We start from the raw sequence: 18,345 nt of genomic DNA on the forward strand, positions 1-18,345 counted from the left end.
GGGGGGATCGCGGCGGCCGGACCCAGACAATGCGTCCGCGCGGCGCCGCCTCCGCCGGTGACGCGTCCGCGGCGCAGCCAATGGCGGCGAGCGGAGAGGCTCTTTAAAAAAAGAAGCGCCGGCCGGCGGCGGCTGTCAGCTGTGGCGGATCCCTCCGCGCATGTAAACACAGCAGCGGCGGCGGCGCCGCGGCCCATGTGCCGCTGCCGGTGCGCGGTGCCTCCCCCCCCCCCCATACACACCCCGGTCTCCGGTGCGGGAAGGGCGGCCCGCAGCCGGGTTAGCGGTGCCGCCCGCGGCGGTGGGCGCGGAGCCCAGCGGCGCAGCGCTGAGGGGGCCTCCCCGGGCCAGCGGTGCTGGGAGGATCGGCCACTGGAGAGGGGCCGGGCGGGCCTGAGGCGCGGGGCCGCGCACAAAGGCGGCCGAGAGCGGGGTAGCGCGGAGCCGTGGCCGGGCTGGGCGCTGAAGGGGAGCCCCAGCCAACGGCGCTCGGTCCCCGCCGGACCCTCAGCGCCGAGCCCAGGCAGCGGCCCCAGAGCGCCGCGCGGGGGCCGGGCGGCTCCACGCTGACCTCGGCCGGGCCCCGGTGAGTGGAACCGCCACCGGCGGCTCTTCCCCAGCACTGCCCCCGGGGGCACCGGGCGCTGCCCGGGCCCGGCCCCGGCCCCGGCGCCCCCTCACAAAGGCGCGTGACGGGGCGGGGCGGCCGCCGCCCCCTCCCCCCGCCCAGGCCGGGGCGGACTCTTTTTCTCTCGCGCTCCATCTCCTTGCCCCCCCCCCCCTCTCCATTCCACCCCCCCCACAACCTCCCGCCCCCCTCCCGGCGGAGGAGCACGTCCCGTTCCAGCGGCGCTCGGCGAACCCGCGGTGTTTGGAGGATCGTTCGGAGCGGTCGCGGCGGCGGAGCGGCCCCGGGCCCGGGCCATGGCCGAGTTCCTGCCCCCGCCCGAGTGCCCGGTCTTCGAGCCCAGCTGGGAGGAATTCGCCGACCCCTTCGCCTTCATCCACAAGATCCGGCCCATCGCCGAGCAGACCGGCATCTGCAAGGTGCGGCCGCCGCCGGTGAGTGCCCGCATGGCGCCGCCGGGGAACGGCCTTTGTGTGGCGGCCCGGCCCGGCCCGTCACCGGCGACCACCCCTTTCCCCCCTCAAAACGGCGGCCGCTTCGCTCCCCGCGGCCGCGCAGGTGACTCCCGGGCTTCGCGGCCGCCTCGAAGTTTGAGCGCCCGCGGGGCTGGACGGCGGCCGCCCGCCCGCCGGCTCCCCCGCCAAGTCGCTCGCAAGTGTCGGGGCTGCCCGGTCGGAAAGTGGCCGGGGCGGCCGCCGGGGGCGAGCGGGGCAGCGGTTGACCCCGGCCGCGCCGCCCCTCGGGCCCGGCCTCCCCCTCCTCGGGCCCCGCGGCTCGGCCCAGGTACTTCCAAGTTGGCCGGAGCCCCGAAGCGGCTGCTGGGGGTGAGCGGTCCCCGCGCCGAGCCCCGGAGGAGGCAGCTGCTGGGTGTTGCCCTCCATGTTGGCATTGTGGTGGTGCGGGGCTGGGGAGAGCTCTGCTCGTGTGCCCCGGGCCCGCGGGGGCTTCCCCCGGGCCGGCCCCGCGCCCGGCGCAGTTTTAACACAGGTAACTGTCTCCTCAAGTTGAAGAACACCAAACTCCGCAGCTGGGAGTTTGGCTGGTGTCTGCGAGCTGAAGCCTAGACAGACATGGCCACCATTTTAGAATGCAACACACAGTGGGGAGAGTAATAAGCCTTCCTCTTCATCATCATCATCAGCTCAATGGATGGTGTAGCAAGCTCAAAATTGGGGTGTGAATTGTGATTTCCTTTTGTTGGGCCACTCAATTTGCAGAGAAACACTATGAGGATCTTAGAACCACAGTTTGTATAGTCAAAATTGTTAGTTTGGTGAAAGGGATAAACAACTGTGCTGGTGAGGAGCTGGGCTGCTTGGAGTCAAAATCTAATTGAGGAACAGATGTGAATCACCTCTATTTTGAAGGATTTGCTCTTTATCCAAGTGGAGGGCGCGCAGGTCTGGGGTGGTGCAGCTGGATGGAGGTGGTGAATGCGACGGCAACAACCAGAACACTGAACGGCAGCGAGAGCCCAAAGTCTCATCCAGCCAGAGGCAAAGCTGACAAAACCATTGCTGCAGACTTAAGTTTTGTCGGTGAGACTCTGAGTTCAGAGAAATAACATTCAGGAACACATGCTGCTCGGTTTCGTGTTTTGATCGTTGCTGGGACTCCTGTTGGTAACCATCCTTTTCCTTCCAAATTAAAATAGAAGAGACTCCGCTGCGTGACTGTGTGAGATGATAGAAATGTTTGTAGCAGATTGAACAAAGTGAATCTCATCGGAGAGGAAGATGTTTCTGTTCTCTGTAAGAAGAGGCCAGTTTGCAGTGGTGTGAACACGCACAAGAACACTCTTGAATTCGTATCTAGGTAGAATATGCCGGCCAAATGCTGACACAGTTAGGGGGGTAAGATGGATTTCATTATACAGTCAACAGTGAACTTACATCATATTTTTGAGTAGAATAATCTTTTGGGGTTGTATATTGTCGACAATATTTCAGCTGCTCTGGGCAGAACAGAGTTTTTATGAAGGTTTTTTCTTTTGTGATTTGTTTTAAGGAAAAATCTCATCTGTGTTTCTTGGCTGCTTGTGTAAAAAGCCAAAACCCTCTAATAAAGGCTTCTCGTAAGCCATATTATCTGCTAGAGACTCGTAAATGAACAGCTCTCTGAAGGAATGAATTACTTATTACAACTGCATTTTTGGCATGCTCTCATCTTCACTTACTAAAGAACTAATATCTGTCTGTATTTATGATCGTCCTGAAGGTATTTAGAAGTAGGATGAGAATAGTTGGAGTTGTGGAGGCTGCACACCTCACAGCTGTGTGGAGCCTGGCTTTCAGGAGGGCTCAGCTGCCCTGGCTCCTATCGACCCTATGTAATGACTTGGATGCCTTGTGCAAGTGCAGTTGCTCCTTCACCGACCTAGAGCATAGAGGGAGCTCTTCCCATCCACCAGGAAGAGCTGTGAAGTTGACGTAGTTCCTGAAAGCAGGAGACACAATGAATATTCAGTTATTGTCCTTTTCAGTGTAAATGAGTGGTTTATAAGACTGAGAGCTCCAAACTACACCGACCTGTTCACACAATCATAGCCCTTCCAACTGAAAGCGTTGCTCAGCGATGGCCAAGGGCTGAAAGCTTGGTGCATCCAGGGCAATCTGGGGCCCATGTTGTCAGTGTGGTTACGTGCTGGTGAGCAGGTAGCAGCACTGGGAGCTGTCGGGATCAGCGCTGATAAAACATTTGGTTGCTGGGCTCACGTTATTTTAGCTTAAACTCTGCTGGATAATTATCAGCAGATGAATTTGTGCTTTTGTGTCTGAACTGCAATATGGAGTAATGTTGTGTGAGACTGGTGGTGCCCAGCTGTAGCTTCACAATTTGCTCATGAAGAAGTCTTTACTCCTGAGCTAGCTTTGATGTTTCAGCACCAGACCACAAAGGGACTTGCTCCCTGATCTCCAAAGGGCCAGGGTCGTGTTCTTCCCGGGTACTTTTCTGCTGGCATTAGCTGGGCACCAGATAAACGTGGAGAAAACCACATCTGCCATGGCTTCTCTTGTGTGGCAGGCTTTGAGGCCAGTGAACTGTTCCGTGAGGGGGTTATCGAGGCATCTGATGTGATCTGAAGACCGTGGATTCTGGGTGATCATTGCACGTTTTATGGGATGAAAGAACATCCAGGATATAACAGGAGGTGTATTTCTGTGTAGCAGTTTAGAGTTGGGCACTCCAGAGAAGCTTTCTTCCTCTTCATTCCAGTGCAGTTTGTTCCAGTCATCACTGATGGCTTAGTTTGGCTCTGGTTTGGGTGATTCCAGGATACTGCACTGACTGTCTTGTGGAGGGTGCAACAATAATCATATTCACTGTATGGAACAGTGAAGCAAAGGCTTTGTGTCAGCAGACTTGAGCACAAGTAGATGGTCTCATTGGCAGCAACGTGTTCAGACAAGGTCTGGGGCTCTACCAGTGGTGGTTGCTTCTGGTAGTTGATGTGCTACATGAATTAGACATGCTTTGGCTCTTTGCTGTGGAACTGGCGCTGAGGAGCTGCTTGATGGATGCAGTGGATGATGGTGCACAACTTGTTTGCAGTCCATCAGGTGCTCATTTGTAGTTAGAATTTTCTTCTGCGAACTCAGAACATCCTTTACTAGGATTTCTTTATTGAAATGGTAATCTGGAACAGTGCTTTGTTCTGAAACGTGGCATCTCAAGTGGTGGCCTGATGTTCTGGAAGATGTTAAGACAGCTCTGCAAATGACTGGGGGCATTTAGAGGAATGAAATGAAGTATTGCTTGAGGATGGTGGTGTTACTCGAAGTAGGTAGTTAATAGTAATTAATGAAAGCAAAGAGTCCAACACTTTAGAAGTCTAGCTTCAAGGATAAAAGGGAAAACCTAGAGCATATGGTAGCGTTCCTGCTCCAAGTTTTTCTTGAGAATGGACTCTTCCTTCTGCTTTGTTGTGTAGCTGCTTTGCTGCCATGAAGAAATAGCTAATAACAGTTACTTGAGCCTTGTTTACCACATGAATCCATTTCAAAATATACAGTATTGTACAGTATACTAGAAACATCAGAATTTCCCCACGGCCAAACGTGAAAACTGTGAAAATTCGGGTTAAATTTCTTTGCTTTAAATAACGTGAATATGGAGAAGTGCAGTTGAGGCCTCCAAGGAACCTGAAGTCTACTGTGATAAAACTACGTGTTTTAAGATTAGAAAATCTGTATTAATGTACTTGAAGTCTTAAAGGAATTGACATTGGAGATCTCTGAGTTAGTGGCTCACGTATTTTCAGTGAATCCTGGAATACGGTGAAACTTTCAAGAGGACAGAAGGAATTGACTTCTTTATGGGTTTAAATTCTTTATGAGTGCAAGGAGTTGCTGACCACGTCTCACTCCAGGGTAGGAGAATGGCTTATCCAGCCTGAAGTCAAAAGGTGATAGTCTGAAGTACAGTTGCATGGAAACTGGCATTGTCAAATCAGTTTCATTGTTTTCTGCCAGACTCTGGACTTGGTTAGGTCAGTCGTTTTGTCATGATCTGAGATCTATAAATTGATGTAGTGTGTTTCAGTATCCTAATTATAATAATTGGGTTTGTGCACAATTGATGCTGTGCGGAAGGAATCACAAATGATTTTAACTATTAATGACAATCTGGAATGAAGAATATGTTTCTAATGGTCTTTTGGAACCTCAAGCTGGGGAGATCTAATTTTCATTAGAAGTCTAAAAGAACAAAGCAACTCTTCCATGGATTTTGCAGGTTTCCAGAGGGTAACTCGTTACAGAGGGATCCCGATTGCCTAATGAACAGTGGGTGTTACGAAACAGTGATCACTGAAGTAGGGCTCGATGTGAGGTTTTACATTTAGGAACAAAGGAGCATAGTTTAGTCGTAGAGGAGGGAGGATCGTAGAAAAATAACTGTGGATCCTTGTGGAAACGAGTGGAATGGTGGAATGGATGCTGCTGCTGCTCCAGCAATGGGCTCTGAGGAGCCACAGTGGTCCAGACAGTGGCTGTTCAGGCTGCTCATGCAACTGTTGGCTTGATTTACTTTCATTTTTGTGGAGAGAGAGAAAATAAAACACAAAGCAAACCAAAACTCCTCCATTAAACTATGGACAAAACCCAGTTCACTTTTGGAGTAACTCTGAAGGTTCTGGTGGTCTCCTGGACCTGGAGTTGTAAAACATACCACCGCTAAAACAGGACGTGTTGTACTTTGTCCTAAACAGGAAGCTGATCATGATGGTCCCTCTGCTTTGATGCTACACAGAGGCTCAGTCAGTTGATCCTATCAAAAAGAAGACAGAGAGAACTTGGTAACAGTACGTGAGTGAGCTTCATCGGGAGCAAATCGCACGTACTGCCTCATTTGCCAAGCTCAGTGAGGAGCCACTGGCTCCTGTCTATAAGCCAGGTCCACTGAATTAGATACCAGGGCACACAGCTTTGAACTGAGAATGTGAGCAGCTGTTAGGAAAAAACTGAAGGATGAAGGTGGGTTTGCCACTTTCTGGTGCTTTGGGACCACAAACGGCTGGGTTTTTTGGGAAGAAATGTTTTAGTGCTGAGGTTTCTGTCAGATTCTTGTGAAGAAAAAATAGACCAGTCATGGAAGCTCATTAGGAAATGTGGACTTTAAATGAAGAATTTGCCATGTTCAATACAGGGTCATCCTGTGAAATGAGGTAAATTCAGAGTAGGTTATTTGCTGGTCTCCTCTGATCTTTAAGTAAGGTTTGGAAAAGGAGTATTAGTGTTTTGGTGGCGGCTGCCCCGCTGAAACACTGAAACATTGGAGTGTGCTCAAACGATGATGAGAAAATCCTCTCCTTGGCTCAGTCTCTTCTAGTGAGGGGTTTTCAACGCTCACTTTTAAGCTCACTGAACACTTAAGATGAAACTATTTAGTCCAAATTCTGTCAGACAATAGTAGTGGCAGGTTTGGGGAGGTTTTGTTTAACTTGAGGTGAACAGTGTCAATGAGTTGAAAGCTGAAAATGGAGTTTCGAACTAAACACAACTCCCTTCCCCAGCATTGAAACTAAAGCTGCCAGTGAATGGAATCAGTTTATGGGCATTGGGGGACACTGGGTGCGTGTTCAGGAGACCAGGTTGGGTGTTTTTAAAAGCCGGGGAGAACTTTGAGGTCATTCAGCCTCCCACCCTTGTGTGTATGTGAGTAAATGCTCTTCACTGACAGTAGGTGCTTTACAAGTGGAAACGAATCTGAGCAGATGGAATTGGAGTGTTGATAGCCAGGGCTGCTGGGGCAGTGGATCGTCGCTGTTGAGCCAGCAGCACAGTCCATAGTTGTTCTGCTGCTGTTCTGGGCTGGCGGATTACATTTGTTCGTAATCCAAATTACACTGGGATTAAAATCTGGGTCTGAAAGCCACCAGTTACAGCTCTGGAGAGAGTTCAGGCCATGTCCAGAGGGCTGTGATGGGAGAGCTGCAGAAACAGTCTGTGCTGTCCATGCCGGGAGCGTTCTGTGGGATCAGAGCAAAGGTCTGTCCACAACATACTGTGCCTTGAGCGAAGGCAGCATAGCTCTTGAGGCCTGGTGGACGGACAGCTGAGTCTGGCCCCATGCTGATGGATGCTCTGCTTCAAGGGCTGGTCAACACTTCCAAAGGGAATTAGGGGTCTTGGATTCGCTGCCAGTGCACAGAGCGCAGCACCCCATGTGTCTGGTTGTGCAGGGCTGCTAGCACGTTGCTTGTTCTTGCCTGGTGCTTCGGTATCTGTTCCTCCATGCAGTCCCCTCCATGGAGGGGAGATGGGTGTCTCTTCTATGTAAACCCTGTGACCTATTTTGTTTTGATGTTCAAAGCTCATGTATAGTTTCTCTACCTTTAGGTACCAAAGAGCAGGACACTTGAGAATCATTTCCAGCTTACCTGAGCTTTATTTCTCTCTTTTATTTCTCTCCCAAGTTCGGAGCAGGCACAGAAATGCTGGGATCTGGAGAGGTGATTCCCCTGGCAAGCTTGTCTTTGGCTGTAGTTCTTGGCTGGGAAGGTTTTGGGTTTTATTTGTTCTCCCTTGCTAGTCTGCAGTGCATAACAGAGCCCAATTTAGTCTCAAATGAGAAATACTTGCCAAGCTTATATTATTGAAGAGTTCTGTGTGTAAGTTATGTTACTGTACGCACGGTCCCTTCTTTAGCAAGGAGTAATTCAGTGTTTTTGTTGGGAAAACAATGCTCAAAATGACCAAGCAAGGACCGTGTTGCCACAAACTAGGTTAGCTGACGATTGGAGGTACCAACTAATGTTAGCCTTTTAACAGGGTCAGAGAGGGATTAGTTCCCGTTCCAAAGGAAGCTTTGTGGATGACCCGCTGCTGGGGCGATAAATGGTGGCACTCATCAGTTCTGCATAGATTGTGCCATCTGTGTTTCAAGTGTGTTCTTAATGTAGTCATAAAACTACGAGACGAAAAGGGACCTCCTGAGTCACCGAGTCTGCTCCCTCCCTCGTGGAGGCAGCAATCAGCTAACACCTTGGCACAGGCAAGATCATAGATCTGGGAACAGAGAATGTAGGTCACACTCGCAGGGTGGGCATCCTGGGAAGCAGTGAATTGGGATAGTTAACTGAATGAATATGAGTTTCTCTGGCAAGGATGACCAAGATATTCTTTTGGCACTTACTATGAGATGCTGTCTAGCGAAATAATGAACGGGATATCTTTTTTTGTGTGTCTGGCATTGGAGAGATTGCAACTCAAATGCTACTTGCAGTTTTTGAAGGATGTTCCTGAGAGGCTTCAGGAAAAAGCCTCAGGAAGATCTTTTAAATAAAAGATCTGTGGGACTGGAAGGAGAAGCAAAAAGGTATTTGTTTGTTGAAAAATGTCTTGAACCATCGCTTCCAGGAAGTGTTCATGAAGAGCTTCTTGGCCAGTAAGCAAGAAGACATTTGGTTAAAATGAGATGAAGATGAGGGAAGAAGTTGAAGCGAACTAACTCGTAGAGCAGCTTAGCAGTGACAGTGGTAATTTCTTGTTCACTTGAATTCAAGGGAGTGGGGGTGGTTAAATCTTAATTAGAGAGTGAGTTTGGATGAGGTGCAGGGTTTACAGCTGCAATTACACGAGGCCCTTCCTGTAACGCAAATCTGGGAGGAGCAGTGCAAGTTGGAAATGTTGATGTCAGTCTCATTTTTTGCCCAGATTTGTGTTCAGGTTTGCTCTGCCAGGCCTGGTTAACAGACGCACGCTAGCAAAGGCGGGCGATGGTGTGTGGCTCCTGCATCAGGGACTGTAGCGACAGGACAAGGGGTGATGGGTTCAAACTTAAACACGGCAAGTTCAGGTTAGGTATAAGGAAGAAGTTCTCCCCTGTGAGGGTGCTGAGGCGCTGGCACAGGGTGCCCAGAGAAGCTGTGGCTGCCCCATCCCTGGCAGTGTTCAAGGCCAGGCTGGACAGAGCCTTGGGTGACATGGTCTAGTGTGAGGCGTCCCTGCCTGTGGCAGGGGGTTGGAACTGGATGAGCTTTAAGGTCCTTTCCACCCCAAATCAGTCTGGGATTCTATCATCTTAAGGTAGAAGGACCTTGGAGGTGCACGCTGGATGGAGATGGCTTGTCTCACATGCACACCTAAGGGGATGTGGGCCTGTAGAGTTGCTCTGTGTGTGTGCTCTGCTCTTCCACAGCGCAGCTCCTCTTGTGGATCAGCAGCTTTGCAAATGAACGTTGCACTAAAAAGCTCCCTCTCGTGGTGCTGCTGCATTTCCAAGGTGCATAAAGGCAGTTTTTGCAAAGCAGATCTGTCTCTTAATACTCCCTATCTTAGTAAGTTGTGTTTCAAAGTGTTTGCAGGCTTTTTGTTGAGTAAATAAGACGGTTATCGAAGAAGGGTTGAAAGAATCTTGTTTAGGAATTAAGCCAATTTACTGTATCTCAGCAGAAGTTCTTGCAGTGACTTTCTCCTTGCTTAAGAGTTGAACACTTTTAAGGCTGTTAAACTTTTGTTTGCAGTGGATGGACCCATCTCCCTGATAGACTGAAAAACTGTCTGTTAAAAGTCCTGTGTTGAATAAATTGTGTTTCCAAAGCTTCTCGCTTGTAAACCAGCCGAAGTACCATCGAAGTGTTCTGGTGTGCATATTGTTCATTAGTGACAGTAAACCTCAGAACTGCAAGGTGTAGAAAATACCTGTTGTGGAAGCTTCTGTTGTCTGGAGTCGTGTTACTTTTCCCAATGAACAAGATGCTAGAGCAAGTGTCTTGGGAAATTCTTTCCTTTTTGGCCAAAAATGTACGCCAGTCATTAACAAATAGGAGCTGTATGGAGCTAACCAGGTAACTGGAGCGGTATCTTTCCATATGCCATGCTGTGAATGAGGTTTTCTCTAAGATAATGCACATAAACTTCTTCATTTGCTTTCATAAATGGAGAGGACAAGCTTGCTTCTGTCCTGTCTGAAGACAGACTGCTTTCTAGCAGTGGCTCCTAAGTCTGTATCTGTCCTGGGGAGCCTCATATCTTTATTTCTCTAAGACCGAGCATGAGCTGGAACTTCTAGGAACAGGTAGGAATCCCGTTCCTCCCGTTGCGGCCCAGTGGCATGCCATTTTTCCTCTGGGCTTCTCCCCAGAGCAGCAGACTCTGTGCCGGGGGATGTGGCCCAACCAGAAGAGTTGTCTGCGCTCACCCCCCTTCTTTGCCTTTGCTGATGGTCTGCAGGCACTAGCCCTGAAGCACAGCGTCTGGCTCAGCGGCAGCGCCATTGCCTCTGGGAGCTGAACTCCTGCTCCTCTGCTTTTTATTCCTATTTCTCATCCCCTGCAGATCCTTACTACAGGATCCTGTTCTAGGGTAGTGCGTGGTCTGCCTGGAGACTTGGCATCCACTAGAAACATCCTTGGCTTACTACTTAGCTAAGCAGTCAGCATATGCCTCTTTGCTTGCGTTTACTCTCTCAGCCTAAGCAAAGCATTTAGGATCTTGTGGTTTGCCCTTTGGCAATTTAATATGGTCACCAGCATGTCCCAGGGGTGCTGTGTGTCATTGCTGCTGTCTGTCCTCTCCTGGTTTGGTTGCCTGTCATCTGTCTGTCTCTGCATGCAGAGCAAACTCCAGAGTTTTGACTAATGATGGAACCATTTCATTCGGCTTGGAAGCCCCATTCGTTGCATTGAAGTACTACAATTCAAATTGTCCCCTAAATGCTCCCAGTCACGTTTCTCATCTCACAGTTTGGGGTCTCAAATGATTCACCAGATAGCAGGATGTTAGAAAGGAATGTTAAACATTTTCTTCATCAGACTTGCTAGTGTCATTGCATTTGGTGTTCTGGCAAACAAAATAGAGTCAGTGAAAGAAGGGTTAATTTTATCTAGTTGTTTAGGGACATCATGCTGTTGGACAGAGGTCTTTGTGTCGTGGTTAAAAGAACAAGAAGGGTTGAGAAGCAAGTGCCACTGGTTGAGGATTGAGCATCCCTTGTCATCCTGACCCCTGTTAGACTGTCGTCTAATTTCCAGTTCATCTTTTAATTTCAACCTGGCCTTGTCAAGTTTTGATGTGCTGGAAATGCTTTGTAGGATCAGAAAACTCCCATATTGCTAATTTAGAGGTCTGGATTAGTCAATGTATGTTTGATAAAACACCCAGATTGGTGTTCCTCTTTGCTCTTCAGTTTTCCCATGCTCTCAGTGGCTCTTGCATCCCTTTTCTGTAGTTGTGAAGGTACCTGCTGCTGCTCTGATGGCAGGATGAGATTGTCATAACGCAGAACTGAGCCTGGGTGGTTGTAGTAAGGTAACTGCTTTGCAAATCCTCTGTGGTTGTATTTGACACTAGTTTTTCTATTAAGTATGTCTGCTAAACCAACAAACACTCTGCTTATGCTGCTGGTCTTACTTCAGTTGCTGTAATCTGCCAGTGTTGAGGAAACATTTTCCTTTTCCTGGTAGAAAGCTCTTGTCTTACGCCGCTGTCAGTAGCTCTCGTGCATTATCTTCATTCTGTAATTAGTGATAATAAGATAGTTTTATATATAATAAATTACTGTCAAGTTCAAATCAAATCTAATTTGGTTTAGCGAAGCTGTGCATTGCCAAACCAACTGCATGTGAGAGATGTCAGAGATCGAAAAGATAAAATTGCTTTATGGTTGTATTTATAAATAACACTGCCAGTTGCAGGTAGTCCGTCAAGGAAGTAATCATCTTTTTTGTAATTGGCCATATTCCAGCTGTTTGGAATGTTTGCAGACAAGGAATTAAAAGAAGCAGCTTTTTTCCCCCCCGTTTTTAGTGCAGCTGCTGTTTGTTTTGGAGACCAGCACTTACAAACACAAACTGCTGCATTTGTCCTTCACTTACAGTCTCTGCTATCAGATGTTAGTCTTCCCAACTGGGGCAGGATCGTGGGTTATGAAACTTGACTTTGTTCTGTGTTCTGCGTGGTGACAATACTGAACTTACTCATATAAGTGACATCCCATCTCAGAGTTGTCACTGGGTTTGTTCCTCCCATTCAAAGCACTGGGTGGGTTGGACCTGCTCAGCAGCAGCACTTCCCAGGGAGTTCTCCTCTCGCTATCCGACAGATACAGGCTTGTTGGACATGAAGTAACTGGGGAGCAGAAGCAGAGCTCGCCGCAGTGGGATGTGATACCTGACAGGTTGGGTGCAGCCCTCACCTCCAGGGAGGTGATCACAGCTGTGCTGGGCTCCTGCCATGTGCATGGCTGTGCCATAGGGGCTGAGCGGGGTTTGGGAGCCATGCTTTGGGCTCACCTGGCTTTTGACTGTTACATAGAGAAGTTCCCTTCATTTTCCTGGTCTTTTGATGAAGCTCTTCTCTTTTTTTGCAGGACTGGCAGCCACCATTTGCGTGTGATGTCGATAAGCTTCACTTTACCCCACGGATCCAGAGGCTCAATGAACTGGAGGTAAACTGGAAAGCTGAACATCGCTTCTGCTGCAGAATGTTGAAGTATCTTCTTGAGAGGTGGTGGTTTCCAGTGGATTGGCTGTGAGCTGTGTTTGGCTTGAGCTGGCAGCACTCAGGACCTCTGAACATCAGTTTTTAATTAGCAGAGAAATTCATGTGTTTCAGAACCTAGTTAAAGACATACCAAGCATAACAAGTGAAGTTAGTGCTCATTAAAGCAGCATAATTTAGGCCTTTTCCACACAGAGGTGCTTATAAGAGGTTAAACTCACATTCTCAAGCACCATAGATTTGTGTCTGCGTTTTGCACATATACAGCATCTTGTAGAAGAGATGAGACACTTAAAGTGCTTTAAAAATAACAAGCCATTTGGAAGAAACAATTGCAAAATCTGGATTCAGTTGGTGGAAATTTGCTCTTCGCAAGCACATTCATTCACTGCTGTCATGAATTCAGCCTAGAAGAGGGGAGCAGCAAGGAGTCCTGGTTAGCTCGCCACTGGTACGAACGGACTGACGATGACTCCTTGCTTCCCTGATTTTTCTCATAGTGCTTTCTAAAGCCCTGATGTGGTTCTGGGAGGTGCCAGCGTTTGGTTGCTAAGAAAGATTTGTGGAGACACAAGCTGGTTTGTAGCGCTCTGGAGGTTCAAAATGAGCTGGTCTGTATAGACATGGCCATTTTTTACCTGAAGAATAGAGAATGTGATAAAAATGTGTCAAAATTTAAGTCTAAGCTACTAGTCCTTAACATAGCACAGCCCAGTTATGTTACTGTGTGAATGGCTGTGCATTCCTCTGCGCTGACTGGTTTGTATCCATAAAAAAGAAATAAAGGCAGTTGGGAGTGAAAAGGAGGAAGAGAAATCCTTCCTCCTCCCTCCTTTTTTTTTTCTTAATAAGCCATAAATGCTGCTTTATTTTTGGTTTATTAAAAATCAACCAAATTGTAATAAACTGAAATAAACTATTACATTTATTAATGTCATAAGTATAATCAGTCCTAGCAATGCAGCTCGTTTAGGTGGTTTTTAGCAGTAGTAATGCATTGCTTGTCTGTTCCCAGAAAGCACTTTTCTGAATGCAGTAGAAGTTAACACAAAATGACTTAGGGAAAGACTGGTGGTATCTGTATGGATTTTAATTCTTTTTTCCTGCATGTGACAGAGGGGAAAAATACAAAATGCCACTTGCAGAGGGAAAAGCCAGGCAGGCAACTGAGGCTGCAGCATTACAAACCCTGGGATACAAAAGCTTTATCTGCGTCTAGCATGCAGTTCATTTGATTGTTTGCTTGTTTGTTTTTCAGGCCCAAACTCGTGTAAAGCTGAATTTTCTGGACCAGATTGCAAAGTTTTGGGAGCTCCAAGGATGCACGCTGAAAATACCACATGTGGAGAGGAAGATCTTGGATTTATTTCAGCTTAATAGAGTAAGACTGTCACGAGGGAGAAACTTGTTCTAAAAAGATCTTGTGTTATCTCAGTTTCTGGGATGGTATCACAGTTGTGCAAGGGAGATTTTGGGGTATATCTATCTGAAAAAAAGTGTTATTTTGTTAACCTACCATAGCTAATGTGACGAAATCGTAACAAATATAATATCTCTGGGAGTTTTCTTGTGAGCTAGGAGATCAAATGAAATTTCCAGCTCTTCTTTAGAGCCGAACTTGGCTACAAACCAGACAAGAATAAACTTAGGCTTAACTGCAGAAAGCTTCTAAACGATGACAGCAGTGAGAAAAAAACATTTTTCCATTAGAAATATGGGAGAAAAAAATCCAATTACTTTTAGGCTGAAGCTCGTTAAGCTTCTGGAGTTTGTGTATTCTGACAGGAAGGGCTTCGGTTCACTGACCCCAAGGTTATGTTTAGCATAGATGTTATTTGGTTGCTTTTGAGCCTATTCTGTAAAATAGAATACCTGTTCCAGTGAGAAGTGATTGTAGTGTGCTAGCAAGTCATGTAGGAATACAAAGTGGACAAATTGCAGCCAGAGAAGATCTCACAAGTAGGCTGAATTACTGCTTGGTCATCTACTACAGTTTGCAAAGTAATTGCAAAGTAACAAGTTTACAATTCCTAACAATAGGTGATATGTGAAATGTTTCAGTTCCAGCTTTAAAACAACTTTTACATTTTGGGTTTGGCTGTTTTCTTTTAATCTGTCCACTCTGATTTAAAACAGCAGTTGTGGTGGTGTCTTGCTTCTACACAAGCAGTGCTTCCCTTAACCACTGAGAGCTTTAATACTAAGTACATGGCCATTTTATTTTTCACTTTTTAGCTGGTTGCAGAAGAAGGAGGATTTGATGTCGTTTGCAAGGAGAGAAAATGGACCAAAATAGCCACTAGAATGGGATTTGCTCCTGGCAAAGCCGTGGGCTCGCACATCCGCGCGCATTATGAGCGCATTCTCTATCCTTACAACTTATTCCAGTCTGGAGCAAGCCTATTGGTAAGCTATACTGAAGCTAACTGAAGTCATGTTCCTTTAGTAAGCCAGTCTGTTGTGTTCTTTTAATTGATGGCACATTTCAAAAAGTAAAGATTTTAGAATTACTCTCCAAGGTAACCTCTGACTGCCTGCTTTGAGTGCTACCTTTTTGTATTTTCTCTCTCCACTTATCAGCCTCCTGATAACAAACTTTCAGGCTTCCTGTAAGGATTTTCTTTTAGTGCGACTTTGTCAAATGCAAAATACTGCTGTATTCAGAGATCATTATAGGTCCATCTCTGATAGAACAAGAGTGCTGTGGGTCTGGATCACTTGCACATAGAGTGACAGGGGAACTACATCAAACTGTGGCAGTTCTGTGGCAGGAGCTCATTTTGCTTTCACTAAGGCTGTCCACATTCAAGGATGCTTCATGGATATTGCAGTGGAGTTAACAGTATGGCTTGGGACTTTTTTCTCAAACTTAAATCTTCATCCTTCCTGCTTAGATTTGGCCATTAAAACAAAACTCAGGGTTGGTTGAGAGTGGAAACAACATAATCTCTAATGAAGAATAGAGCTTTTCTTTTAGAGCGGTAGCCATTTATTCAGAAAACCAAAATAGGCTGCAGTTACCAACATCCAGTTTTATTTATTTGAAGCACTCTTTCCATGGTGATCTTTCAAAGAGAGGAGTGTTGACCTTTTTTAAGCAATAAAAACCCTAATCCTGTTACAAGTATGTCTCTGTCTGCAGAAGTCAACACTAGGCTTTTACATAAAGCTAGCAAAATAGTGGAGGTTCTTGACGTACATCAGGAAAGGTTGGCATTGAAGGCTTTTTGTTTAGCTAGTGCTGATGACTCTTCAGTGAAGAACAGCTGGATTCTGCAGACCCTTCAGAAGAAATAATTTGGCTTTTGTAGGTTGGAGTATTAAATGGAAGATAAGAACAGAATACAACTGAATATAAACCTTTGTGCTCGGGAAAGTGCTGTATCAAAAATATTTTGCCTTGCCTCAGACACATTTGTGTTTAGCAATGGAAAGCAAGACCGTTTCCTGAAGGCATTTCGTTGATAACCTTCTGTGTTTTTATTAGGTCTGAAAACTGTTGATTCTCTTTTCTGTTGGGTTTTTTTGAAGCTGGTGTGTTTGGGGACGACCTTTGCTTTCATATTTTTGAGGTGCAGTTGCACACGGAAAGATCTAATTACAAGTTGTAAAAGAGGGAACCTGATCTGTCACACAGCTCATACTTTCATTCATGGTTTTCTCAGTAGTGGACCCTCTTAGAAGAGAAAAACCTCAAAAGAGATCATGCTTCTTTTTCAGTTTAACTTCCCAAGCACTCTCTTGCGAAGGGCACATAACATTTGTTGCAGACTGATGCTTGGTGGGTGCAGTTCTGGAGATGTAGGTATGGTTAACTTCCTTTTTCAAACACCTCCCCTAACCCTCCCCCAAAGCTGTTAAAATATTGCCCTCCCATATGTGGCAGAGATGTGTTTTTTCAATGAACTGAGAGAATCCACAGAAATATGTTGGCTTCAGCTCACTTTTCACTCTAAGACTTGACTTCCTTCCTGACAGTGTTGTCTTCCAGCTGAGTTTGTTTTGCAGTACGTTTTTTTCTTGAGGAAGAATGTCAGCTGAGATTCTTTTTGGCTTTCCTCCATGTGTTCTCTGTAAGTGGTGCTTTCCCAGATGCTCCTTGTGTAGGTGTCCGTTTTATTGTATGTCTGTTCAGTGCTTTACTGGGAATCTGAGCATCTGTGATTCTGGGTTTTGGAGAAGACGTAGCTATTCGATTTGACAGCTGTCAGTTTGAGATGTGTGCTTCCTTCTTGCAATATTTCAACAAGCCTTTTGAGAGGAACTCTTCATGCAGTCAAGATGAGCATCTGGAAAGGATTTGTGCTGCCACTCACTGATTATTTTGTATTATTATTATTTTTTTAATTGCTAGTACAGGGAATATCCATTGACTTCTGTCTGCAAAAGCTGAAAATACACAATGGTGTTTCCATCGATGACTATGCCATAACTTAAATCTCATCCAGATCTGTGTATAGCATTAATTGTTCAAGTGTGGCTTAAAGATATGTTAAACTAGCTTCAGGAGTTCCTTCGACAGATAGCCCAGCTGGAGATACTTCTATGTCCATACTAAAATAGTGAATCTGGCTGGAGCTGTGGGGAGGTGAATAAATAGCATGTTTTTATTAAAGCTCTTGTTCAGTCAAACAGCAAAAATTCCTTAAATCAGCCAGTTTCTAATACTCAAAGTAGCTCTCCACAGGGATTCATTTATTTTATTCTTATCTTGAAACCCTGGACTAGGCAGGTCTTGGGAGTTTGTCTCCTGAGTAGTTACAGTAAAGCTGTTGGTGTACTGGCTCTTACTCTCTGTACCTCGCTTGTATTGTGAGCCATAGTAACCATCGGTATGAGAACAGAGTCACGCTGTGTGCCCAGAGAGATAAATATCCCCCTACGTGAATTGAGGTGTCCAGAATCTTCTGCCAGTGCATCTTCTGGGATGCATTGCCCAGATCTTTGCATGATTTAAAATACAGGACCCCTGGAGTTGGGTGGTTCTTATCCTCAAGTGGATCTGTAGCTGGGGTTATATTCTGCAAGTACAGGCAGCCTGGGTGATGAGCTTTTTAAACTACCACCTAAATCTGGAGGAGATTAATTATATCCCAAGTTGGTTTTTCCCCCCTCATCTTTTTGACATCCTGGAGGCCTTGTCGACATCCCCACTGTGTCCTTTGCCTGCCTGCTGAAGGAGCTGCTCCTTAATGCTTTCAGATGATGGGCTTTTAATTTGCTCTCTGCCACCATTTGGAGTTTGAGGATTATATGTGGAACCATCTTCTCACACTATAATGAGATCATGATCACAGGCTACATCATAGTGTGTAGGATGAGCTTATGGTAAATTACTGATAGAGGCTGAACCTTCCCAAAAAGGCTCTGCTAGGTGGGAGAGGAAAGGACTGAAGAAATGGCACGTAGTGTCCTTGGTTAAAGACACTGCTTGCAGTTGATCAGGTCAGTCTGGGAATAAAATAGGTTCAGGGGAATTCCCATCCTTCAGACAGGACTTACTTTTCTAGTTCTTCCCAGGTACAGCTGAAAATGTTAATTAACATCCATTTCATATTAGTGCTTTGCCTTCGGCTTACTGAGGCACTGGGAAATGTTTCTGCTTAAATAGTTGTTGAAACCTCAATATTTAGGAAATGTCTTCTGGGCTGTTTTTCAGGGGGGGGAGTTATTTTTCTTTTTCCCCTTGATTCCCACTGCAGAGAGGCAAGTTCCACGATTTGTTTGTTTTCTCTTTCAAGGTTTCATTATCCTTTTGTTTAGGAAAAGCTGTTT

General features: G+C 46.5%; 1 protein-coding gene across 1 annotated transcript in view; it reads left to right on the plus strand.

Moving 5' to 3' along the window:
• The first annotated feature begins 924 nt into the window (after window positions 1-924).
• KDM5B (lysine demethylase 5B) overlaps window positions 925-18,345 on the plus strand; it is a 49,373-nt gene continuing 31,952 nt past the window's right edge. Inside the window, exons 1-4 of the mRNA XM_030473289.1 lie at window positions 925-1,062; window positions 12,440-12,517; window positions 13,829-13,951; window positions 14,806-14,976. Of these exons, the coding sequence (XP_030329149.1) occupies window positions 925-1,062; window positions 12,440-12,517; window positions 13,829-13,951; window positions 14,806-14,976 (510 nt within the window). The remainder of the gene's footprint in view (window positions 1,063-12,439; window positions 12,518-13,828; window positions 13,952-14,805; window positions 14,977-18,345) is intronic.

Source organism: Strigops habroptila, chromosome 18, assembly GCF_004027225.2.
Source record: "Strigops habroptila isolate Jane chromosome 18, bStrHab1.2.pri, whole genome shotgun sequence".
In the NCBI taxonomy this organism is placed as follows: domain Eukaryota; kingdom Metazoa; phylum Chordata; class Aves; order Psittaciformes; family Psittacidae; genus Strigops; species Strigops habroptila.